The 24,195-nt window shown below is 58.0% G+C and overlaps 2 protein-coding genes across 11 annotated transcripts in view; one reads left to right on the plus strand and one right to left on the minus strand.

The window, feature by feature from the left end:
- The window catches only part of TRPC4AP (transient receptor potential cation channel subfamily C member 4 associated protein), a 78,598-nt gene extending 75,467 nt beyond the window's left edge, over positions 1-3,131 (plus strand). For 2 of the 7 annotated variants that reach the window (XM_032295163.1, XM_032295157.1), the window contains exons 17-20: positions 1,053-1,165; positions 1,985-2,191; positions 2,313-2,446; positions 2,931-3,131. In XM_032295163.1, coding sequence (XP_032151054.1) covers positions 1,053-1,165; positions 1,985-2,191; positions 2,313-2,446; positions 2,931-3,042 — 566 coding nt within the window. In that variant the 3' untranslated portion in view covers positions 3,043-3,131. Of the gene's footprint in view, positions 1-1,052; positions 1,166-1,984; positions 2,192-2,312 lie in introns of all 7 variants that reach the window. The other 5 variants (XM_032295159.1, XM_032295162.1, XM_032295158.1 and 2 more) reach the window with 4 other exon arrangements.
- Positions 3,104-24,195, minus strand: part of MYH7B (myosin heavy chain 7B) — a 46,461-nt gene continuing 25,369 nt past the window's right edge. The window contains exons 6-43 of one of the 4 annotated variants that reach the window (XM_032295153.1): positions 23,886-23,913; positions 22,447-22,543; positions 20,241-20,264; positions 20,011-20,103; positions 19,838-19,901; positions 18,762-18,860; positions 17,967-18,070; positions 17,671-17,809; positions 17,311-17,429; positions 17,072-17,221; positions 16,717-16,887; positions 15,071-15,250; positions 14,844-14,976; positions 14,681-14,757; positions 14,170-14,257; positions 13,878-13,995; positions 13,216-13,287; positions 12,119-12,242; positions 11,874-12,010; positions 10,946-11,201; positions 9,728-9,970; positions 8,818-8,994; positions 8,583-8,728; positions 8,223-8,313; positions 7,756-8,145; positions 7,053-7,179; positions 6,844-6,962; positions 6,558-6,754; positions 6,067-6,416; positions 5,782-5,906; positions 5,577-5,692; positions 4,788-5,184; positions 4,588-4,713; positions 4,344-4,514; positions 4,154-4,258; positions 3,979-4,074; positions 3,435-3,572; positions 3,104-3,342 (exon numbers count right to left, since the gene is read on the minus strand). In XM_032295153.1, the coding sequence (XP_032151044.1) occupies positions 3,331-3,342; positions 3,435-3,572; positions 3,979-4,074; positions 4,154-4,258; positions 4,344-4,514; positions 4,588-4,713; positions 4,788-5,184; positions 5,577-5,692; positions 5,782-5,906; positions 6,067-6,416; positions 6,558-6,754; positions 6,844-6,962; positions 7,053-7,179; positions 7,756-8,145; positions 8,223-8,313; positions 8,583-8,728; positions 8,818-8,994; positions 9,728-9,970; positions 10,946-11,201; positions 11,874-12,010; positions 12,119-12,242; positions 13,216-13,287; positions 13,878-13,995; positions 14,170-14,257; positions 14,681-14,757; positions 14,844-14,976; positions 15,071-15,250; positions 16,717-16,887; positions 17,072-17,221; positions 17,311-17,429; positions 17,671-17,809; positions 17,967-18,070; positions 18,762-18,860; positions 19,838-19,901; positions 20,011-20,103; positions 20,241-20,264; positions 22,447-22,543; positions 23,886-23,913 (5,399 nt within the window). In that variant the 3' untranslated portion in view covers positions 3,104-3,330. The other 3 variants (XM_032295154.1, XM_032295155.1, XM_032295156.1) reach the window with 3 other exon arrangements.

Genomic DNA, 24,195 nt, shown 5'->3' on the forward strand with positions numbered 1-24,195 from the left:
GCCTGCACCAGACGCCCATGTGGCCAGCCTCGTCTCAAGGTAGTGGCTCCCAGGGCAATTCGCCTTGCTGCTTTGACGTTTCACTGTTGTTCGTGCTTCCTTTAATGAGCAGGTACAACACTTTAATAAGGTAAAAACCATTGTTGCTAGCAAAATGCAAAAAACAAACCAGAAAAAGACCTTCCTGTTCCGGGCTGGTATTGCCTGGCATGATGAATTGGTTCCTTCATCCTCAGTGCCCTGTGGTGCAGTGAACGTCTGAACTCACCTGGACTTGCCCACGCACTTCCGTGTGTATGTGCTTGTGGGTGCCTTTTTTCCTAGGAGAGGGCCTGTGGCATCCAGCAGATTCTCTTGAGGGTTTGTGACTCCCCCGCAAAAAAAAAAAAAAAAGCCAGGCATTTGTTCCTTATCACCGTCACCATCATTGATAGCAAGAAGTATCCTGGTTGGTAATTTAGCTGTTTGCCTCCTTTTTCTGCCCCAGAGGGTCTGTTTCAGGGGAACAGCCACACAGAGTTTGGTACCTTTGGCTGTTGCCCCACCTCCCGATTGTGTGGGAAGCACTTGCTCTGATGCTAGTGGATGGAGCAGAACCTGTGCCTTGTGGTCTCAGCCCTGGGCCAGACTTACCCGAGAGCTGGTGTGGAAAACCAGTTGCGCCAGGAGCTCTGCAGGAGGAATTGAACTTTTCCATTGTTTTTCTTAATGTAGCATGATGGATTCATCTTCCTGAGAATGAAACTCTCCTGTGTGTGATCTAGAGGGAGCCTGGAGCCAGGTCGGGGAGGGCTGAGGGAGAGCTGCCCTGAGCTTGGTTCTGGAGGATGAGATGTGGGGCACTCCTGGGGGCTCTGAGAACATGGGCTTTGCCTGGTGGCAGGACAGATGGAGGTTCCTCTTCCTGCAGCAGTCAGCTTTCATTGCAGCTGTTTTGATGATGAGCACCCAGCCTTAGAGTCAGGACCCAAGCGGGGCTTGACTAGAGGCCTGGGCGGCCCAGCCACTGAGCCTGAGCCTGACCTGCTGCGTACCCTCACCTCCCTCCGCAGTTGCCGAAGTCCTGTCCGAGTGCCGCCTGCTCGCCTACATAGCCCAGGTGCCCACGCAGATGTCCTTCCTCTTCCGCCTCATCAACATCATCCATGTGCAGACGCTGACCCAGGTGAGAGGTCCCAGCGGGGAAGGTTGATTAGAAACCAGTTCTTTGGTCCTGGAGTCCAGCAGGTTTCTGTCTCCCACCCTCACTCCAGAAGTGCCTCTCCGGGGACCCAGGTCTTGCGAGGTGTGTCCTCGGGAGGAATCGGTGCCCCATAGAATGGATGGGGCCTAAGGAGGGCTAGCAAGTCCCTTCAGGTCCAGGCTGACTCCCAGGCGAGCACTCTCCCCACCTCCCCCATGTCCATGTCCCTCACCCCTCCTGCCATGCTGAGCTTTGGAATAGGACCTGAGGCTGCCCAGCTCCCACACCAAACAGTCATGCAGCCTTTCCTTCTCTGAGCCTCACCCCTCTTCTAAAGTGGGGGTGATCCTAGCACCTTTTAGAGGTGGTCTTTGGTTCCATATTGAGGTAAGGCCCCCCTCTGTGGGGAGTGCATGGTGAGTGGGGCAGAACTCTTCCCCACCAAGGTGCACAGGCTAGTGCTGAATGGCACTTCTGAAGGGGGATGACCGCCCCTAACTCATGGACCCAGCCCTGCCTGGGGATGGACCTTTCGGAGGAAGTGATGCTTCAGCCGAGGTCTGGACTGGGATACATTGCCCTCAGGTAGGGTGGGAGGTGGGTGTGCCAAACAGGAAGGTGCTCAGGCCAGGTGCTGGGGCCCCCTTCCCCCAGTCCTGTCTCACATCTGTGTGGGGAAGAGTTCTGTGGGTGGCCCGAAGCCTGGGGCCACTCTCCTGCTTGCCTGGTGGCTGCCCAGGTTCACTGAGGGCCCCTGGGGCTACCACCAGCCCCTGACCTGGCGGGCCTATGGCCTTGCAGGAGAACGTCAGCTGCCTCAACACCAGCCTAGTGATCCTGATGTTGGCCCGACGGAAAGAACGGCTGCCCCTGTACCTGCGGCTGCTGCAGCGGATGGAGCACAGCAAGAAGTACCCCGGCTTCCTGCTCAACAACTTCCACAACTTGTTGCGCTTCTGGCAGCAGCACTACCTGCACAAGGACAAGGACAGCACCTGCCTAGAGAACGTGAGTGCCTCACCCCTCCAGGCGGTGATGGGTGGGACCTGGGGCCTCTCAGAGGGGTGTCCCGGTGCTGGGCTTGACCTGGGTCTTCCAGGCGCCCCTCAGCCCCTCCCTCTTTGCCCAGAGCTCCTGCATCAGCTTCTCATATTGGAAGGAGACAGTGTCCATCCTGTTGAACCCGGACCGCCAGTCACCCTCTGCCCTCGTTAGCTACATCGAGGAGCCCTACATGGACATAGACAGGGATTTCACTGAGGAGTGAGCTTGGGCCAGTGTGGGTGAGCGTGGGTACAATGCCACACACCCTGCCCCCGTGCCTCCCTGCTGCTCTCTGCCTGCCCCAGGTCTTTGGGTACAGGCTTGGTGGGAGGGAAGTCCTAGAAGCCCTTGGTCCCCCTGGGTCTCAGGGCCCCAGGTCATCGGAGAGCCTCAGTCCCCATAAAGAGGATGGGGTACCATGCCCACCTTTCCTTCAGAACCATGGGGTCCAGGCCCACACAGTGGTAAGAGGACTTTTAACATTAGCTCTGTCTGAGCTCCTGCCTGGTTACTTGGCTGTCAGTCCCGGGATGGGGAGGAAGATATGGGTGACCCCCCCTCGTCTGTGAGCCAAGCCTCCCTTATCCCTGGCCTTTAGACCCAGGCAAAGGCTTCTGAGCCCTGGGCAGGGGTGGGGGTTACCAGAGAATGCTGCCTTCCCCCAAGCCTGCCCCTCTGCCCTTCCTGCCTCATTTTCCTTTAGCTCCTCTGGTTGTTTGCTCATTGGCCGCTGTGTTCATCCCAGGGGGCTCTCACAGAAGTGGAGGGGCCTTTCCCTCCATCCCTTGGGGCACAGGGCAGCAGCTCCTGCCTGAGCCTGGACATGGGGCTCTTCCTTGTGTTGCCAATTAACAGCAAATAAACCAATTAAATGGAGACTATTAAATAACTTTATTTTAAATGATTGCTGTGGACCTGGCTTTTGTCCCTAGGACTTTTTTTCCCCTCCTGAACCCCAAAGAATGAGAAGGAAACTGGTTGCAGCTGTGGCATTTATTCAGGGAGGGAAGCAGAGGGAATACAGATGGCAGGATCGTGGCAGGTGGCCTCGGCCGGAGGCATGACAGCAGACATCCCTCTTCAGAGCCCACGGGCTTAGGCCGTCACTCCTTGTGCTGAGGGGAGAGGGATGGCTGAGTGAGCAGTACGACCTGTCATCCCCCACACCCTGCCCTGCAACGAGGGCAGTGCCCCCACCACCGCTCACCTTGGGGCCCAGGGCATCCCGGGTCCGTGCCCGCAGCTTGTTGGCCTGGGTTTCTGCCATGTCTGCCCGCTCCTCCGCATCGTCCAGCTCATGCTGGGCCTTGCGATACTTGGCCAGATTGGTGTTGGCCTGCTGCTCCTGGGGGCACACACAGGGCCTTGGCTCCTCTTCGGTGACTGAGATGCTTACTCTGGTCCCGCCCCATCCCCAGAAGGGAGGTGGCTCCTCCTGGTCCTCAACTCTGTTCCTACTGCCACTGTCCGTCCTCACCAATACCACAGCAGGAATAAGGATGTTGGGACGCACCAACATCATGATGTGCCTGCCCCGCCCAAGAGGCCAGCTTTGGCCGGGGGAAAGCACGTGGGGTGTGGTCTCCCCAGAGCTGTCAGAAGCTTCTCTTCCCTCTGGGTCACTGAGCTGGGAGGTGGAGCAGCTGCTAACGGCTCACCTGGCCACAGACCCTGGGGCAGAACTGGGGTGGCGTCAGCCTGGGCATGCTGAGGGGTGCTGGGTCCAGGTGTCCAGACCCCAACGCACTCACCGCCTCCTCGAACTGGCGCTTGTAGCTCTTGACCTTGCTCTGCAGCTTGTCCACCAGGTCCTGCATGCGAGCCAGGTTCTTCCTGTCCTCCTCAGCCTGGGCAGGCAAGGGGGACTCAGGGTTTGCTTACACTGGGCCAGCTCCAGGGCCCCTCCCCAGGGAGACCGTCACCCACCTGGTATGCGAGCTCCTTCACACGGCGCTCATGCTTGCGCACGCCCTTAAGGGCCTCAGCGTGCTTCTTCTGCTCTGCGTCGAGCTCGGCCTCCAGCTCCCGCACCTGTAGGCAGAGGGAGGGCCTGATGCCAAGTCCATCCCCGGGCTACCCACCCTGCTGGGCCCAGGACTGGAGGGTCCTCACACACCTTGGCCTCCAGCTTCTGCACCTGCTTCTTCCCGCCACGGAGGGCGGCCTGTTCCGTCTCCTCAAGGCGGGCCTGGAGCTCGCGCACTGTCTGCTCCAGCGTCTTCTTCATCCGCTCCAGGTGTGCACTCGTGTCCTGCTCCTTCTTCAGCTCCTCGGCCATCATGGCCGCCTGTGGGGACCAGCCTCAGGGAAGTCCCTCTGCGTTCTGCCCCAGGCACCCCACAACCCTGGCCCAGCCTTACGTCAGTGATGGCCTTTTTGGCCTTCTCCTCAGCCTCCCGCCTCTCCTGTGCAGCCTCCTCCACCTCCCCGCTCAGCTGGGCCAAGTCCGCCTCCAGCTTTTTCTTCTGGTTCAGGAGGCCTGTGTTCTGAGGGGAAGCGGAGTCTCAGAGCCCGCCCGCAGGCCTGCACCTGCTCTGTCCCCAGGGACTCCTGTCCCCACCTGCGAATGCAGGAGGTTGAGGCGCTCAGTGGCCTCCAGCAGCTCCTGCTCTGCCAGCCGCCGGCTGCGCTCGCCCTGTTCCAGGGCAGCCCGCAGCTCCTCCAGCTCCGCCGCCAGCAGCGCGGCCCGGCGCTCCAGAGCCTGTGACTGCTCGCGGAGCTCAGCCGCCAGCCGCTGCTCCTCATCCCGCCCTGCCTGCTCCTCCTTGAGCTGTGCCTGCATCAGCCGTGTGGCAGCCTGGGCCTCCGTGGCCTGGCGGGTGGCATGGCCCAGCTGCAGCTCCAGGTCGTTGAGGTCACCCTCCATCTTCTTCTTGAGCCGCAGCGCCTCATTGCGGGCCCGCGTCTCTGCATCTAGGGAAGCCTGCAGGGACTCCACGGCCCGCTGGTGGTTGCGCCTATGTGAGGAGGGTGGCATGAGAGGAGTTCCCATGAGGACACAATTGTCCATACAAATGCCCAAGGACTACTGGGGCCAGGAACCCATTTTGAGAACAAGTGAGTCATCCCGCCCTAGTTTAAAGCCCCTTGTGACTGCCTGTGGCCCATCAGAGCAAGTTCATGGACAAGAGTGAGGCCTAGGCAGACAGGTGGACTAACTCTGGCTCCACCCCCACGGTGTGACCTTGGGCAAGTCCTTTAGTGTCTCTGAGGTTCACCTCTAGAGTGGAGACGGCAACCTGGACCTGAGAAAGTCACGCGGGAGGGGCAGAGTAGAGAGAGCAGAGTACACACTGCTTCCCTTCCCTACTGCTCTCGGGAGGCAGGGACGGGAGGAGGATGAACACACCTCAGGTTAGTGCACTCCTCGTCTTTCTCTGCCAGCTTCCGGTCCACTTCCGCTTTGACCTGGGAGAGCTCCAGCTGGATCCGCAGCGTCTTGGTCTCCTCCAGCTCCAGGGCCCCCTGTAGATACAGAGCAGTCAGGCTGGGGTGGGGGTGCAGCCAGGGAGCAGCAGGACAGCGTCCACCCACCCCTGCGGCCAGCCCCTGACCTCTGCCTCCTCCAGTGCAGCCTGGATCTCGCTCTTCTCACCTTCCAGCGCCTTCTTGGCTTTCTCCAGTTCCTGGATGGTCTTCCCACTGAGACTCACCTGGTCCGTGAGGTCGCTGATCTCCTCTGCAGTGGACAGGGTGCTGAGGGGCCACCCCCATGGCTTGTACTCCCGCCCAAGTCACTCCACCCCTGATTACAGGGTGTCCCCACCAGGGCACCCCATGACTCCGAGGTGCTCCAACCCCAGGGCAGCACCCTGGCCCTGGCATGCAGCAGGTCCTACCCTGCAGGTTCTTGTTCTCCCGCTTGAGCGTCTCCAGGGCCTCAAGTGCCTCCTCATGGCTGTGCCGCAGCCGGAAGAGCTCGGTGCCCAGGCCACGGGCCTCCCTCTGTGCTGCCTCCAGCTCCCGCTGCATCTCCTCCTCCTGCCGCCGCCGTTCCTCCAGTGCCCGCTCTAGGTGCCGCTGCTTCTTGTCCAGGGCAGCGGCCGCTGAGGTTGCCCGCTCCAGCTCCAGGGTCACATCCTCTGACTCTGTCTGCAGCCGAAGCTTGGCCTTCTCCAGCGACGAGCACTTGGCGTTGGCAGCCTCCACACCCTCCTCTGCCTCCTGCAGCCGTAGTGCCAGCTTCTTTCTAGGCCATGGAAGGAGACAAGGTGTGGACCGTGGAGGGAGGGAGAACAGCCCAACAGCTCCCTTTGCCCACCCTCAGTGGGGCTCAGAGGTGCATGTGTAAAGCTCTGCGCAGCAGTGGCCTGGCCAGCAAAGCACTCACTTGGCCTCCTCCAGCTCCTCGGTCCTCTGGATGGCATCTGCTTCGTACTTGCTCCTCCACTGGGCCACCTCGGCATTGGCCTTGGACAGCAGCCGCTGCAGCTCAGCCTGGGCCTCAGCCTCCTCCTCGTGCTGCTCCCGCAGGAGGTCACAGTCGTGCCGTAAAGCCTGTACTGCATGGGCCAGGGCATTCTTGGCCTGCAGGGACATCAGTGACCTCAGCGTTGGTCCAGCCCAGTGGCCCCGGTGCCCACCTGCATACTCCATGGTCACCAGCGCCAGCCCACCTTGCTCTCCTCCTCTAGCTGCCGCCGCAACTCCTCCAGGCTTTGAGCGGCCAAGGCCTTCCCACGGCTCAGTTGGCTGATGAGACACTCCTTCTCCTCCAGCAGGCGACTCAGCTCCCCTGCAGGTGAAGAGGCAAGCAGGCAGTTCAGGCCGGTGAGGGCTGCACCAGAGCCCTGTCCAGTATGGCCAGCTGAGCCCCTGGCCTCACCACTTTCCGTCTGTAGCCGCCCACGCTGCGTGCTTGCGTCTGCCAGCTGCCGCTGCAGCTCCTCCACCTTGATCTTGGCCTCACTAAGCTGATCCTCATGGGTCCGGCACAGCTTCTCTGCACTGGCCTGAGATCCCGGGTTAGGGGTCAGAGGTCAGGGGTCAGACATCGGAACAAGTTTGTGCATCAGAGGGCAGGATCTGGATCTGCCAGTCAGAGACTGGGATCTGGGATCAGAAACTGGTAAGCTAGATGTGGGCCCAGGAATCAAAGGGAGAGCAGAGCCCCAAGTTCAAAGTCAGGAAAAGGGATTCTGCTGAGCATTAAAACTGACAGGGCCAGTGGGCCAGGGTGAGAGTTGAGATAGTAGCTGTGGAGTCAGCTGGGGACAGTGGTCAGAGGTCAGTGGTCAGGATTGCATGGTAGAAAGGTCAGGGGTCAAGGTTAGGGTGCTGGGGTTCAAAACAGGAAGAGAGGACAGGTATTAGGTCAGAGTTCACAAGTCAAGGGCTGGGGTCACAGGGAGTCAGGGCTTAAGGTCAGGACTGGTAGGAGGCTGAGAAATAGGGGTTGGGTGCCAGGTTAACAGGTCAGGGCTCAGGATCAGGTACCAGGTGGAGGCTGGTATGAAGACAGTATTGGCTGCTGGGGTCGGGACTGGTTTAAAGTCAGGGTGGGTATGGGCTCAGGAAGGCACAGACACCTTGGCGCGGGTCAGAGTCTCCACGTTGGCAGCCAGGTCGTCCACCTCCATGCGCAGCTCGCTCTTCTCCTTCTCCAGCTTCTGCCGCACCCGCTGCAGGCTGTCCACCTGCTCACCCAGTTCCGTGGCGCCCTCTGCTTGCTTGCGCCGCAGCGCCGCCACCGTGGCCTCGTGCCTCAGCGCTGCCTCCTCCAGCTCCCGCCGAAGCCGCCCTAGCTCTGCCTCGCGCTTGCGGCAGCCCTCACGCTGCCCCGCAGATGCACCGCCCGCCTCCTCCAGCCGCTCGCTCAGCTCCTCCAGCTCCCGTGCCGCCTCCGCGCGCTGCTTCTCCACACGAGCCCGGGCTGCCCGCTCTGCCTCCAGCTCCTCTTCCAGCTCCTCCGCCCGCGCCTGGGGTGGGCACGCAGGGTGGCTGTCACCACTGTGGGCCTCTGACCCCAGGCCTCACTCGCCAGACCCCCGTGTACCTGCAGCTCCTTGATCTTCTTCTGCAGCTGGGCCCCCAGGAGCTGCTCGTCTTCCACCCGCAGGCTCAGCTGGCTCAGCTCAGAGTCCTTCCTGGGAGCCACATGGTGGGTGAGCCAGCGCAGGCCCTAAGGGACCTCACCCCCATGCACTTGCTGCACTGGGCTCTGTGGCCTCAGCCCTGGACCCTGGCTAGGGCCCTCAGTCCAGGGAGGGCAAGATGCTACCCCTGCACCTCAGTGCCCCCATCTCTCAACCCCATCCTTAACCTCTGCAATGCCACGGGACCCACAAGAATCCAGAAGGCACCAAGGAGTGCGTGCAGGCTCAGAAGGCCCCTCCGCTGCCCCCGCCACACCTACTTCTTGAGCTTCTCCTCCAGCTGCTGCTTGTCTTGGGCAGCATCGGCCACTGACTCCTGCGTCAGCTTCAGGTCACCCTCCAGCTTGCGCTTGGCCCGCTCCGTGTCCATGCGCAGCTGCTTCTCCTGCTCTAGGGAGCATTCCAGCTGCAGAGCAGGCAGAGCAGGGCTCAGCCATGGCCCAGGCCAGCCAGCACCCTGGCCCCACCACCAGTCTCGGGGTGGTGCTGACTTACGTCCTCCACCTGCTGCTCCAGCCGGATCTTGGCCTTGGTCAGTGCACTCACGCGGTCCTCCTCAGCCTGCAGGTCGCCCAGGGCCTGCTGGTGGGCCTCCTGCAATGCCTTCTTCTCCTTGGTCAGCCGGGCCACTGACTCGTCCAGTGCAGCCATCTCTTCTGTCAGGTTCTTCACCTGTGCCAGGGCCAGGGTCACCATGGGGACGGACGTCCTTCCCCGCACTCTGAGTGGCCACCACACCAGGTCAGAGCAAGCGCCCCTTCCAGCTATGGGACTCTGGCAAGTCACTTGAGTCCATGCGTACACTGCTTCTGCCTAAGGGAGGGACCCTCCTCACGGGCTGTACCGAGGATTCACGAGCAGATGCACATACGGTGCACAGCACCATGCCAGGCCCCGCAAGAGAGCCACAGATGCCAGCCACGTGCAGTATTAGCAGGTGTTCAGGGCAGCCACTTCCTAGTCCTGGCTTCCTCAGTGAGCACCTGGGAGAACCTGAGCCTCCTCCCCCCGCCTCACTTTCCCTCTTGTATAATGGAGTCACTCCTCCAGCACTGGGAACCACTGGGGCCATCATGAGGGCTCCAGGTCACAAGTCACCTGCAGGATGCAGAGCTGGGGACATGGAGTTCCTGTCCTCAAGGGACTTGCACTCCAGGACAGATGAGGATTGCTAGCATGTGCTAAACACCTGCTGTGTGCAAGGACCAGTCGCAGTGTGCTCAGGAAAGGCCAGTCACACACCAAATCACCACCCACCTAATGGGGTAAGTGCAGCTAATCCTACTTGACAGATAAGGAAGTTGAGGCCCAAGAGAGGCAGTGACATTCGCAAGGCCACAAAGCAGAGGCTTAGTGGGACAGGGGTGGGGCCTGCAGCCACATGGCTCAGGGCCCTTCCCCACACCTTGTTCTCGGTGGCTTGTTTCTCCTTCTCAGCTTTGGCCAGCGTCAGCTCCAGGTCATCAATGTCCTTCTTGAGCTCCGTGCACTCATCCTCCAGCTTGCGCCGGCGGGCGGCCAGGTCAGCGTTCACCTCCTCCTCATCCTCCAGCCGCTCACTCAGTTCCTTCACCTTCCCCTCCAGCTGCACCTTGGACTTGATCAGCAGGTGGCAGCGCTCCTCGGCATCCGCCAGGTTGTCCTGTTCCTGGAGGGGACATGGAGTGGAGCCGGGTTGGGGCAGGGCCAGGTAAACCAGCAGAGGGACCCTAGGCCAGGCCCTGGAGAGGAAACTTCATGTGTTTGTCCATGCAAAGGGTTGAAGCCCATCTCTGCTGGGCTCTGAGGACCCAGGAAAGCCTTGACCTGCTCGTGGCCCTGGAGGCTCAGGTATGGAGGGGCAAAAGCTCAGGGAGAGGGACACCCCAGAGCATCAAGAGGGGAACATTAGACATGTGGGGGGCGGCCCAGAGTGAGGCCCAAACAAGGGTTCTGAGAGAGAAGCCTGCTGCCCACTCCCCCTCTGTTGGGCTGAGGCCTTCTGTGGGGCAGGGTGGGCAGCAGCAGCCTCTGCCCAGCCACAGAGGGGCTCCTGGAGGCAATCTCTGGAAGGGCTCAGGTATCCTTTCCCCACCATTTCCTCACTGCACGGGCTGTATCACAGCCTCCTGCACTAGCAGTTGAGTTTTATGACCACAGGGCCATCTGTGTCTTCCCACCAATGTTCCTCCTGCACTAGGCTGAGCCTGGGACACAAGTGATACACAAAGCCATGTGCCAAAGACAGGAAAGTTTGCTTGTGGACCTGTGGAGATTCCAGACTCTTGACCTGTGCCCTCTGCCTATCACCCTCTTACCTACCACCCGAGTCCCCATGGCCCTCCACCAGAGAAGAGAGCATGGGTCTATTTGGTTTCAGGGAGGGCAGGAGGGGAGAGCTAGAGCAGGGGTTCCTCTGCAGCGTTAGTAGGAGGCCAAGGTGGCACGGGGGACAGCACTAGGACCGTGGCCAGATGAGGCCTTGGGGTGGGAGGCTGGGAACATGGAGGCCTCATCTCATGGCACCTTTGGAACAGGGAGACGTAAGGCCGGAGCCCCATGGATCTGGCTGTAGTGTCTCTCAGAGCAGCCAGGGGTCCTCAGGGGACCGGGGATGCCAGGTCACAAGGGAACCCCAACTCACAGCCTGCAGCTGCAGGGCCAGGTCGTTCTTCTCCTGGGTGACACTGACTTGCGTCTCCTCCAGCTCCTGGCGCTTGGCTTCGGCCGCAGCCAGCGCCCCTCGCAAACCCCGCAGCTCTGCCCGCAGGGCGGCCAGCTCCTCCTCCGCCTGCGCCGAGCGCAGTAGCGGTTTCATCTTGAAAAAGAGCTTCATCCATGACCAGTTCTTGACAGCATTGAAGGCACGGATGTTCCACTGGATGGTGAACAGCGCGTCCCTAGGGAAGGACAGCCGGGCTGTGGAGCTGGCTCAGTGCTGCCTGTCACCAGCACAGGCGGTGACACGTGGTACAGTTCACTTGTTTCGCCTTCCTAGTAGCTCCTAATGCCTCTATAGGTGGGTTTGAGGGAGGCCTACAGTCCCACAGGCCCACCTGCAATGAAGGGGCTCATGAGCCCCCTCTGTCCTGGTGGCCCTGCAAGTGCCTGAAGCCGCCAGGGCTGTTAAGCCATGGGGCTCTGGGGGCAGTGGCCTGGGCTGGCATCCCAGCAGACACTCACCAGCTGGCCTAGCTCTCTGTGACGCGAGCACCCCTTTGCCGAACAGAGACTATCACAGTGCCTATCTCGGGACTTCAGCGCTTCAACCAGGATGACACAAAGGAAGCATATTGCCCATGGGTGCACACGCAAGTCTCAGACACTGGGTGCCATTAGTACCTCTCCGGGCCACACTATGATGGCCTGGAACAGAGAGGCAAGGACCCTACCCCAATTTTTGAGGTGAGGAAATAGAGCCTGGGAGACACAGAACAGAACTTTGCCCCAACCAGCCACAGGGGCTGATCTGACTACAGGGCGCAGGTCAGGCTGGGAGAGCCAGTGGGTCTGGGAGCTGAGGAGCAGGGGCCGCACCCCTGCCCTGTCCCCAGCCTCCTTCCCACACCCACCTGCCTCCCAGCAGGTGCTGGTACTCAAGGCGCATGAGGCGGCCACGGCTCCGCGCCTGCAGCAGCGTCAGCACCTTCGCCAGACGCTGGTCACGGAGCTCTTCCAGAACACCTAGAAGCCCAGCCTTGAAGAACACCTGGGAGTAGAGAGGGGGACAGCCAGGGTAACCCCCAGACTTCTGCATGAACCCTGCCCAGTGTGACTCCCACAACCAGGGCCAGCCCTCATCCCACGGTGCCCCAACCTTGGTGTGGCCGAACTGGTACTGGGCGTGGTCCAAGTCCAGCGAGCTCAGCAGCTTCTCTGTGGCCTTCCTGCTATCCATGAAGGTGTCATCCGGGATGGCACTGGGGTTCAGGATGCGGTACCTGGGAGAGTAGGGCAGAGCTGGTGAGGAGAGAGCTGGGTGGGGGGCACAGGCCACTGAGAGTAGGGAAGTCAGGGACCCAGGAGGTTGGTGCGGGTAGCAGGGAACTTGTTCAGAGGTTCCAACCTCAAAGCTGGTGCAGAGGTTCCAACAGGGCACACACCAAACAAGGGGGCCAGGGATGTGTCACCACTCTGGGACTCTAGGGATACTCTGCTTAAAATCCTTAAGGGGCTGGACGAGGGTGGTGGCTCATGCTTGTAATCTCAACACTTTGGGAGGCTGAGGAAGGTGGATCACTTGAGCCCAGTAGTTCAAGACCAGCCTGGGCAACATGGTGAAACCCCGTCTCTACTAAAAACACAAAAATTAGTGGGGCATGGTGGTGGGCACCTGTAATCCCAGCTGCTCAGGAGGCTGAGGCTGGAGAATCATTTGAGCCCAGGAGGGCGAAGGCTGGGGTAAGCCAAGATCACGCCACTACTCCAGCCTGGGCGAGACCTGGCTCAAAAAAAAAAAACCACCTTGGGGGGATTTAAATGCGTTCAGTAAGTTTTTAAAGAGGACTTTTACAGAAGGCATGTGCTGTTTTTATAATTTTTTTAAAGGCAAAAAATATTAACAGGTGCCCTGCTGTGCCCTATCACTGAAGAAACATTTGGGAGCAAATGCTAATGCAAAAGAACCAGGGATCCTAGTCTGACCACTTCTAAGCAGACACACGTGCACAGAGCTGTGTGCGTCGGGTGGGTGGTAGCCACACGTGAAAGCAAAGCCAGAAACACAAAAGGCCCCTTGCGAGGGGGACTCATTAAACAAAGCATGCAGTCGACAAGACTGTGGGATGTTTCACAGCCACAAAAAACAGACAATGATGCAGGCCTGTGGATAAGGAACGAGCTCCAGGCCAGGCTGTTACAGGAAAAAACAAGCTCACAGCACCATGTGCGTGTGTGTACAGTATCTGTATGAACCTCCCTTTATAAAGGATAGTGAGGATGGTACCGAGACTTCTGGAGGGAGAAGGAACAATGGATGCCTGTTGCCTATCAAGGGAACGGGAGAGGCTGAAAGCACTGCCCGGGTGCTCGCCCTGCGCCACGCATCTCACGAAGCCTCATCCACATGCTTCTCATTCAGCTCCTAAATCTGCACCCTTTCTGCCCGCTGCCCTGAGCTCCAGACTGATCAGTCTCCCCAACAACTTCTCTAGGATACCTGCTGGAGACATTTCAAACCTGACATGCTCAAGACAGAGCTCAAACCACTGTCTCTTCACATCTCCCCCACATCAAAAAACCCTGTTTTTGTATCAGTAAATCTACCACCCGCTCCTCGCTGCTCACACCCAAACAGAAGACACTCTTGTCTTTTCTGCATTTGGAATCCCGTGTCCAGCTCATCAGCGAGGTCTGTTGGCTCCACCTCCAGTATTTGCTCCAAGCCTGTTCACTTCTCCTCAAGTCCCAGGCCAGGTCTGCACCACCCCGGTCTCTTGCTGGGATGCCTGGCCAGAACCCCCACAGTCCCTGCTTTCCCCTCCAGAGAGGGGACCATCTGTCTGTTGGGCTCTGATGTGTGTGTCCTGCCCACCCCGCCAGGCCTCCATCTGGAGCAGGGAGAAGGGGGTACTAACCGCTGCCGGAAGTCAGTGTAGAGCAGTCTATTGGGGAAGCCTTGGCGGCAGATCCGGATTCCCTCCAGGACCCCATTGCAGCGCAGCTGGTGTAGCACCAAGAAGGCATCCATGACCCCTGGATGTGAAAGGGGAAAAGGTCAGAGGTGAACAGACACAACTGCAGGCCCCAGAGAAAAGCAGTGCAGACCCTGCAAGGCAAGGGGAAAGATCTACTTGGCCTCATGGCCTCTGCCCTTCGCCTTCCCCTCATAGCCCCTGGCCCCCAACCAGGCCAGCCCTGGGTGACTACCTGGGGTCTTGTTCTCGTTGGGGACAATGCAGCGGACGAAGTGGGGCTGTGTGGCCCGCAGGTTGGTCATCAACTTGTTGAGGTTCTCCTGGCGGTGGGGAAGAGTGAGGGAAAGGCACAAAGGGGCAGAGAACCAGAATTGGATGCCGCAGTGGTCAGGACCGAGACGGGAGCAGGGGCCGTATGCCCTGCATGTTCGCTCTTTTGCTCTTGCCCTGGAGACCCCTGAAGGGTCTCCCATCACCACCACCAAAGTCTTCACTCCCCTTCCAAATCCCCGTCCCTCCCAGAGGCCGGGGGCTCCCACCCCTTGCCCCCAAACCCTGCCCAGGCAGCGTAGGGACGGGAAGCAGCACAGACTTGCTGTGATGTTCACGTGGAGAGGAGTTAAACATCACTGCAAGTCTTAACGGCCACCCGCCCAAGGCGCAGGGGACAGGGCAGGGGGTGAAGGACAGGGCCGGAGGCTGCCGAGAATGAGGGGCTACTCAGGGCTCAGATAGGGCCTCACCTTGTGCAGCTGGGACACCGTCTGGAATGATGCTGCCTTCTTACGCTTCTCTTTCACCCCAGACTTGGGGGGCTCGGCTAGTAGAGACAAGGGGTCGGGTCACTCAAGGGAATGTCGCTCTGTGACCCCCATCAGAGCAGTGATGCTGTCCCTTGGTACTCACTGGAGCAGGAGCCAGCATAGTTCTCATACAGAGTAGCCAGGAGCCTATTCTGTGACTTCTGAAAGATGGGGACCACTGTCTCGTTCAAGGGATCCTTGTTTTTCTCCAGCCAGCCCACGATGCTGTAAGGCACCTGGAGAGACCGGACAGGTGCTGAGCCCAGGTGGGGGACCCAGGACAGGGAGGGAGGAGCCTGGCTGAGGGCTGGGGTTCCAGCAGGGACCTACCACACCAGCGTAGTGGACCACTTCGAAGTGGGCCTGGTACTTGCGCTTCTTGTCAGGCCGAGGCTGCTGGAAATTGGGTGACTTCCCCGCGTGGTTGTCATAGAGCTTGGCACGGAAGCTGGCATCCGAGGCTTTGGGGAACATGCATTCCTCCTCCAGGATAGACAGGATGCCCAGTGGCTGGGGACAGAGAACAAGCTTGAAAAGCCACCCTCAAGCCAGTCCATCCTGGAAGGACTGAGAACTGAACCCCCAGTCCCCAGGCCACCTCCCTTCAGGGAGCTTTCCCAGATCCCCAGCCTCAGCCAGCTCCCCGGATGGTCAGAGGCCACACCCACAACAAGAACCCATCTCCTAAAAAAGAAAAGTTTGTGGCTTGGCTCCAGTCCCCTCCTGCAAAATCTGTGGCACCCAGTTGTCATCCTCACTTCTAATACGTGGCGTGCCCAAGCTGGCATCTCCATACCCACTCTCACCCCCGCCACAGCCATGGCTCTCGCACACAAACACAGGGTTTAAAAAAAAAAAAACAAAAAACCATCATATTCACATTTTGGCTTCCTCACTCACTAGCTGTGGGGCCCTCCGACATCACTAAGCCTCAATCTTGTAACCTGCAGAGTGGGAAAATGAATGTCTTCAGTGCTGATAAGTATCAAAAAACTCAATCACCTAAACGCCCAGCCGCAGGGGACTGGAGAATTGCACCGTAAGAAACATCCGCTGCATGAGCTATCCTTGCCGTCAGCAGCATTCAAAATACATTTTCAGAGAAAAAGTAGGCTATGAGATGAATGTGTGTCTATAAAAGAAAATGGATAAGCTGGGTGTGGTGGCTCAAGCCTGTAATCCCAGCACTTTAGGAGGCCAAGGTGGGTGGATCACCTGAGGTCAGGAGTTCGAGACCAGCCTGGCCAACATGGCGAAACCCTGTCTCTACTAAAAATACAAAATTAGCTGGGTGTAGTGGTGCATGCCTGTAGTTGGGAGATTGAGGCAGGAGAATTGCTTAAACCTTCACCTCATGGTGCCATTGCACTCCAGCCTGGGTGACAGAGTGAGACTCCATCTCAAAAAAAGAAAAGAAAAAAATGGATAAAGGATAAAGGATTTCAAGGAAAGGAACCTAAGTGTCATGTGACCGGCTGTGATAGGGTAGGAATCAGAGAAACTTTTTTTTCCTGCCGTTTTCAAATGTAATTTCCTTTCTTCCATTCTTTGTACAAGAGGTAAATATACATAATGTCCAACAATCACTAAAATAAGGAAACACACCCTACCCTGTGCCCAGGGCAGTCCTAAGGATCCAGTAAATTGTGGCTGCAAATAGGACCTCGTGAGCTGCAGAATTCTGAGCACCCAGGAGGAGCTATTGTCAACAGGACTGGGACACACACATGGAATCCCTCACACTCACCATCGCTCACCCACAGCCAGCTCCAACACACCCATTCACACACGTGCCCTTTCACATACAAGCACGTAAACACTGTCACGACTACTCACATATGCATGCTTACTGCAGCGCCCAGTCGCACGCTTCCATGCACACTTGCACAGGCCTCCATGTAAGCCATGGTCATCCAGCCCTCCTCACCCACCACACACACCCTCTTTCCTCAAAGTGACCTTGCCCCCCTCCCCACCTTCTCAATGAGGTCAATGCAGGGCTGCAGGTCGAGGCCGAAGTCGATGAAGACCCAGTCGATGCCCTCCCGCTTGTACTCCTCCTGCTCCAGCACAAACATGTGCTGGTTGAAGAACTGCTGCAGCTTCTCGTTGGTGAAGTTGATGCACAGCTGTTCAAAGCTGTTGAACTACAAGAGGGAGCGCTGGCTCAGCAGGCCTCTCACAGATGGAGAAAGGGAGGCTCAGGGAGGGGCAGTGATAGACACAAGTTCACCCCCAACTTCCAGGCAGAGACCCAGGGCTTCTGCCCCTCACCGGCCCATGTCCTCCACCTTGGAAAGAACAGAGCTCAGGGTGAGGGTCTGCTCTCACCTCAAAGATCTCAAACCCAGCGATATCCAGAACCCCAATGAAGAACTGCCGGGGCAGCTTTGTGTCCAGGGTCTGGTTGATCCGAGACACCAGCCACCTGAACAGCCGGTCATAGGTGGCCTTGGCCAGTGCCCCCACTGCAAACACCACCTGGAGATGCAGGGAGGTTGGGCTGGGACCTGGCAAGAAGGGGACCCTGCCCAGCTGTGCCCCATGGGCCTGGCCTCCAGGCAGCTCACCTGCTCCACACTCTGGCCCTTGGTCACGTACTCATTCCCCACACGTACCCGGGGATGCAAAAGGCCTTTGAGGAGGTCCCCACTGCTGACCCCCATCAGGTAGGCAGCCTTGTCCGCACCTGGCAGGGCACATGGGTGAGATAAGGGAGGACACCACCACAGGCACTCAGGGGCTCTACTGCCTCAGCCTGGGGTTAGGAGAGCAAGGTTGAGAGGGGTCAAGTTCAGGGCTAGCAAAGCCTCAGGAGGGGAAGGGTTTAGAGCTGAGGAGGCAGGGCCAGGTAAGACTGAAGTGAAAGGTTGTGGACAAGAATGAGGGTGAACCATCCCGGACAGGATGTTGGGGTCTGGGTCCCTCACTCTCAGTGCCGTCAGCCTCCGCCTGCTCCTCCCGCTGCTTCTGCTTGAACTTCATGTTGCCGAAGTGCAGGAGGGCACCCACGATCTTATAGCAGGCGCACTTCTCATCCACGCTGAAGCCCAGAATGTCCATGGCATGCTAGGACAGGGGGGACAGTGAGTTCAGAGAGGTCTGGGCTCCTCCAGGGTCTAGCCAGGCACTGCCCCTGGACCGTTCATGCAGCTGGGGACACCAGCAGTCCTCCCCAATCCCACCACAGGCGCCCATGCAGCTCCCCTCCCACCACAGCCCGTACGTCTGTGGCAATGAGCTCCTCCCCATCGTTCATATTGTCCACGGTGATGACACCCTGGCTGCAGAAGTGGTAGTCATAGGGGTTCATAGACAGAAGCAGCATGTCTGGGGACACAGGGCAGAGAAGGGCGGGTCAGACGGTGCCCACCGGCTATTCTCCCCCAACAACTGCAACATTAGGGGTCCCGGGGGAGGGACAAGCCCAGCAGGAGTCCAGGGCCCTCCCAGAGGACCTCATCTCCCAGTCCAGGGCCTGAGTTTCTCATCCTCATCCCCGCCAAGACTGAGGACACTGAGAGTGAGGGCCCCTGACCTGGCCTTCGCTTTGACCCTGGCTTCTCTTTCTTTCTGGTTCTCTGAGGAATGGGCCACAGTCCCCATGTCTCACTCACCTTTTGACTGTTGCTCACAGCCCCCTCTGACCCAGATCCCATGCTAGGTGCTGGGGCACAGGGAGGACCAGACTCCACCCTTGAGGGGCTTGCCAGGGAGAGGAGCTAGGCCTAGACAGTCATCAGTCTGCCTTGGGTGCTGGGTGGGACCTCTAGTCTCAGGACAGCAGGGGGGTGCTTAGGGCTTAGGTTTCTGAAAGAAGCGATAGCATGTTGGCAGGCTGCTGAAGCTAAGAGGATTGTTCCCTAGCAGGAAAGTAACGAGAAGTCTCAAGGAAGAAGAAAGGCCACAGACCCCAGGACAGGGAGGGAACCACCCCCAGGGCCTGGCCTGATGGGGGCCAGGAAGCACCAGGTGGCCCCTCTGGGTTCTGACTCCCACCCCCTTCATCCCTGCCCCTTACCCTGCAGCTCTGGCTTCTTCCCTGAGAGGATCTGGTAGTAGACGTGGTAGCTACGTTCACCAGGCAACTGGAAGATCACCCGCGACTTCTCCAGGAGATCTGGGGAAAAGGGGTACCGGCCTGCCATCTCCCACACCACCCCAGACTGGACGTCTCAGGAGGGTGACGGGGGGAGAGAGAGGGGAGGCAGGGAGTGTGCTGAGATGCTGTGTCTGCACCCACCAGCATGTGCTGGGAGGGCGTCTCTCCTGTGCCCGCATTATCGAGTAAGCCTCGATAATGTGTCTGTAACTCTGTGTCTGTGTCTATGGCCGGATGAGTCAGTGTGTGTCCTTGTTTGTGTGGGGGTGTGAGTGTGGTGTCTGCATGTGCAGGTTATCTACTGGTGTGTCAGCATGTGTGTGCATATGTGTCTGTGTGGGGGTTAGGGTGTAAATTACAGCATATCCCTGCCCCTGTCACCACCTGCCTGTGCTCATCTGCCAGGAGCTAGCCGTGCAGCTCAACATGGGGAGTGGCCAGTGTGGGGCCCCTCTGTGTCCGCGGCCCCTTGAGTGTGGTCCAGGCGCCTGCGGTCTGTGCAGATGAGTGATGGTGGGGTGCTTCCCAGCGGTGTGCCTGGAAGGATGGGGTACTCTAAGTGTAGCTGTGCAACTAGGGCAGGAGGGGCGTAGGCCAGGTCTGCCCTTTTGGTGGCCAGAGAAGACTGGGGACAGGCTAGGGGTGCAGTTACAGAAGCCCAACCGGCCAAATGAGAATTTGGGTCTCCATCCTCAGCTGACAGCATCTAGAGAAAGCTTTCAAGCAGGGACAGGATATGACCAGCAAAACTATGGCCGAATAGAGGAGAGGCAGCTGGGGACCAAGCAGAGGCCAGGGTGATATTCTGGTGACAGGTGAGGTAGCCTGAACTGGGCAGCAGGCAGGGGATAGAGAGAAGTGCCCAGATCAGGCAGGAGCCCAGAGCAGCGGGAGCCCAGAGGTCTTGATGGCAGAGGCCCATTTGGGGTGGCTGGGTTCAGGCCCTGCCTGGGGCCTCCTTCCCCTGTACCCTCCCCCACGGCGGGCAGACTCACAGCTGTCAATATCTGCAGATGCCAGCTTCCCAGAGGGACCAAAGTGAATGCGGATGAACTTGCCCTATGGGCAGAGGGGCAGCCCTCAGCCAGGGTGCAGCTGGCGCGGTCCCCACTTGTTTCCAGCCTGCCCTGCTGCACCCTTGCCACCCACTCCCACCTCAGCCACTCACAAAACGGGAGGAGTTGTCGTTCCTCAGGGTCTTGGCATTGCCAAAGGCCTCCATGGCAGGGTTGGCCTCGATGATTTGATCCTCAAGGGTGCCCTGGTGGCGGTAGGAGTGAGGGGTCTGTCAGCTCTTGCGTCCACCCACCGGGAGTGGCCCCTCTGTTGTGGTCCCTCTGTTGTGCGGAGGAAGGGGGTACCCCAGAGGTGCCCCATTCACACTGGCCCCACACTTACCCCAGTCTTTGTTGCCAGAAATTGCTGGGGGAGAAAACAGACAACATTAGAGAGCAAGGCCTCCCAGGGTAGGGTGGGGTGGGGTGGGGTGGGGCGGGGCGGGGCAGGGTGGGGTAGGGTAGGATAGGGTGGGGCAGCGTCTCAGCGGGAGGCAGCAGGAGCAGGGCAGCAGGTTGGGGGTGGATGTTAGTCCCAGAATGCGCAGCCCCCACCCTCCACCCCTGGCCCTGATGCTCCTCCAGCTGTGAGGAGGTGAGATGCTGGGAAGTGGGAGTGGCACGGCCCCAGCCTAGGTCTCCACCTGCAGCCTCCCCTACCCCAGCCCAGCCTCTGGCCTCCCTTCATTTTCCAGTCTCTATGCAGCAGCCCTGCTCCAAGCCCCAAGGGCCTCCAGACTAAAATCTAGGGCCCTCAGAACCCAGCCCAAGTACTCCCTCCTCTAGGAAAGCCTCCTGGCCGCTCCGAAGCTGGAAGGACCCTCTTCCTGGTCTGAACCTTCCTGCCCTAACCTCCCTCTATGGCCTTATACACCTCTCCTTTGTAACGCAATTAGGTGTATCTTCATTGTACATCTGTACACCTACGAGCGCTCAAAATGGACTGCCAGGGACCTATCATTAGCCCTAATCTGCAAATGAGGAAACTAAGGTCTGAGCAGGGAGCGGACCTGCTCAGGGCCACACAGCAAGTCAGGAGCGGCAGGGCAGGTGCCTAGCAAACTGCCTCCGGGATGCCCACAGCTGTCCTGTGTGTCACCCAGGGGGGTCACTGAATTGAGCAGATCCTCCCTCTTCCCGTCCTAGCCTCATCCTCATCTTCCCTTCCTTTTCCTTTCCTTCTCTTCCCTATCCCAGATGCCGGGAGCCTAGGAAGAAAGGAAGAGAAGGGAAGGAACGGGTTCTGGAGGGAACAGATACGCCAGCAGGGACTTTGTGGTCATTCATTCACCTCCAGGGAGCCAAGGAATTAAAATACCCACAGGGACACTGGGCAGGGGAGATGCCCCCACCCCCTACACTCCCATCTGGTGCTCCTGTGTAGGGCTCTCTCTGGCCTGTTTGGCCAAATTTGGGGCCAAGGTAAGGGGAGTTACTAAAGCTTTTAAGTTCCTGCAGGCAGCCTCTCCCTCCCCACCCTCTCCTGCCCTCACCCCTGGGCTCCACTGTTCCTGCTCCTTTCTGCCCAGGTGCTCCTCTGCCCTTCCAGCTGTGTCTCTGCCAGCTCTGGCCTCTCCCTGACATCTCTTCCTGTTACTCGACTAACCCAACTTTCTGTTACATCCCCAGAGACCTTTTTGGGGTTTTGGAAGACAGGGCAGGAAAGGAAAGGAGGAAAAAGGACCAAAAGGTCAACAGCAAAAACGAAACAAAACAACAAAACTGAAATGAAAATCAAAAATCAAGAAAATCAAATGGATAAAAAGGAAAAGGCAAAAAAAAAAAAGAAAAAAAGAAAAAGAAAGAAAAGGGGGAAAAAAGAAAAACACTCAGAATAAAGCAAGGCTCAACAGGACCAGGAGCAGGGACTGTGTGGGGAGGGAGGCCTCGGGCTTCTGGAAAGAAAAGGCAGCCCATTTGGGGGTAGCCACAGCACTCTGAAGAACTGGCCCCAAGGCTAGGGATGAAATGCTATGCCTTAAAAACAAAAACAAAACAAAAAACACTGGGCCTCATTGTTTCAGAAATTTCCAAAAACTACAGAAGTCATAGGGCCCCCCCTGCTGGGAATGCCCAGTGCCCTCCGAGTCAGCCAACCTCTGTGTCTAACGTGTCAGTGGCAGGTAAGTGGCAGGGAAACCAAGACAACAACACTGCTTAGTAAAAGCAGCCCATCTAGTAAACTGTCTCAATATGTGAAGGTCACAATGGAAGATAAAAATTACACAAATTTAGGAACAGCAGTGTGGTCCCACCCCTCCGTGTTATCGATGGGAACGCTACGGCAGACGCATCAGGTAACCGGTTACAGCCTTTCTGGTCAAGCCTTGCTCGGGCCAGAGTCCCCCACCAGGGTGGGAGACACGCAGGACTCAGGATTCCATGGAGTAAAATTTTTTAAAAGGATTAAAAAAAAAAAAAAAAAAAAAAGGAGAGGAAGAAAGAAAAGAAAAACAGGGAGATGCTTAGCAACTAGGTAGAAAAAAGAAAAAAGAAAAAAAAAAAAAGGGAGAAGCAACAGGGAGTATGCCCGAGTGGGCAAGTCTTACGGCCTTCTTGCCCGGCCCGTCTCCCAGGGCAGCGACGATGGCAAAGTACTGAATGACCCGCTTGGTGTTAACCGTCTTACCGGCCCCCGACTCTCCGCTTGGACGACATAAACATGAGTCACCAATGCCCATCTGGCCTAATTCTCCCCTGCCCCCAATGCCTCACCCCTCAAGCAGAGCCCCCCACCACCTCTCCTTCGCCCCAACTCATAATCCCCCCATACACTAAACCCTAAACACCCAAGGATGGATCAACCCTCAGAAGTGTTACAAAACCAGCCAGTGAAGACCATCCCTGTGAGATAACAACACACGATGATGCCACTGAGCACTCACTCAGTACCAGGCACTTAACGTCCATCCACTCTGTTATGCTTCAGAAAACCCTGGAAGGCAGGCTCCATTAGCCCCATTTTATGAACAAGGAACTGGGCCTCAGGAGTTCTGTGGCTATCCCAGCTGTGTGCCAGTCACATATATCACAGCTCACTGACTCATAACTCTGTGTGGTAGGTAGGATTTTTTATTTAACTTTTTTATTTTTATTTTTGTAGAGATGGGGGTCTCGCTATGTTGCCCAGCTGTTCTCAAATCCCTGCCTCAGGCAATCCTCCCACCACAGCCTCCTCAAGTGCTGGGATTACAGGTGGGAGACACCGCACTCGGCCAGGCCCGTCTGGGTTAAAGGCACTTTTTGTTTTTTTTGAGATGGAGTCTCGCTCTGTCACCCAGGCTGGAGTGCAATGGCACAATCTCGACTCACGGAAATCTCTGCCTCCTGGGTTCAAGCAATTCTCTTGTCTCAGCCTCCTGAGTAGCTGGGATTACAGGTGCCTGCCACCACGTCTGGCTAATTTTTTATATTTTTAGTAGAGATGGGATTTCATCATGTTGGCCAGGCTGGTCTCGAACTCCTGACCTCAAGTGATCCACCCACCTCAGCCTCCCAAAGTACAGGGATTTCAGGTGTGAGCCATTGTGCCCAGCCAAGGCACTTGCTTTTAACTGCATGTGTGCATGCACACGCACACTAAACATTTTCCATACTGGCATTTTCCCACAGAGGCAACAGAATTATCAGAAGTAAGATTCAGACATAAGTAGATGGTGAAAAGGAGGAAGGGCAGAGGAATCTTCCCATTGCCCCCTGAGCCAGAATTAGAATCCCAAAGGACCAAGGTGGGAGATTCCAGGCCCCGGGGAGAGGAGGTATGGGGCTGGTCACTCCATTTGTGGGTGTGATCAAGAACACATCTATCCAGAATGGAGGCAGGGAAAGTGCTCAGGCCTAATTTAGCTTCACCTGGGACACTAGCTCCAGGTGGTAAAAGCCCTGCCCTAAGCACTTTGGATTCAACCTTGGGAAATGACTGTGGTACTGCCCTCTTTCTGCCAGATGGCCAGCATTTTCCACCCCACCCCCAGAGCCCCACACTCACGTGATCAGCATGGACTGGTTGTCTCGGTCTGGAGGAAAGGGAAGGGGATACAGAAGTCGGCCAAGGTGTGGGGCAAGCCACAGGTCAAACACCGTGGGTATCCATGGCCCTGGGGCAGACCCCCACCACCCAGAGCCAGGAATGGGAAGGAGCAGATGGGGCTGTCCCTAGTAGAGGTTAGCTCCTATGTGGAGGGACAGAATCGCTGGGCAACCATGTCCAGCAGTGTCAAAAGGGAGGCAGTGCCAATGGAGGGAAGGGGGTCCTTTACAGAGGCCTCCCAGGACCAGGGTCAGGGTCTGGGGTTGGG

The sequence above is a fragment of the Sapajus apella genome, unplaced genomic scaffold, assembly GCF_009761245.1.
Source record: "Sapajus apella isolate SASKATOON/1434 unplaced genomic scaffold, GSC_monkey_1.0 scaffold33, whole genome shotgun sequence".
Taxonomy (NCBI): domain Eukaryota; kingdom Metazoa; phylum Chordata; class Mammalia; order Primates; family Cebidae; genus Sapajus; species Sapajus apella.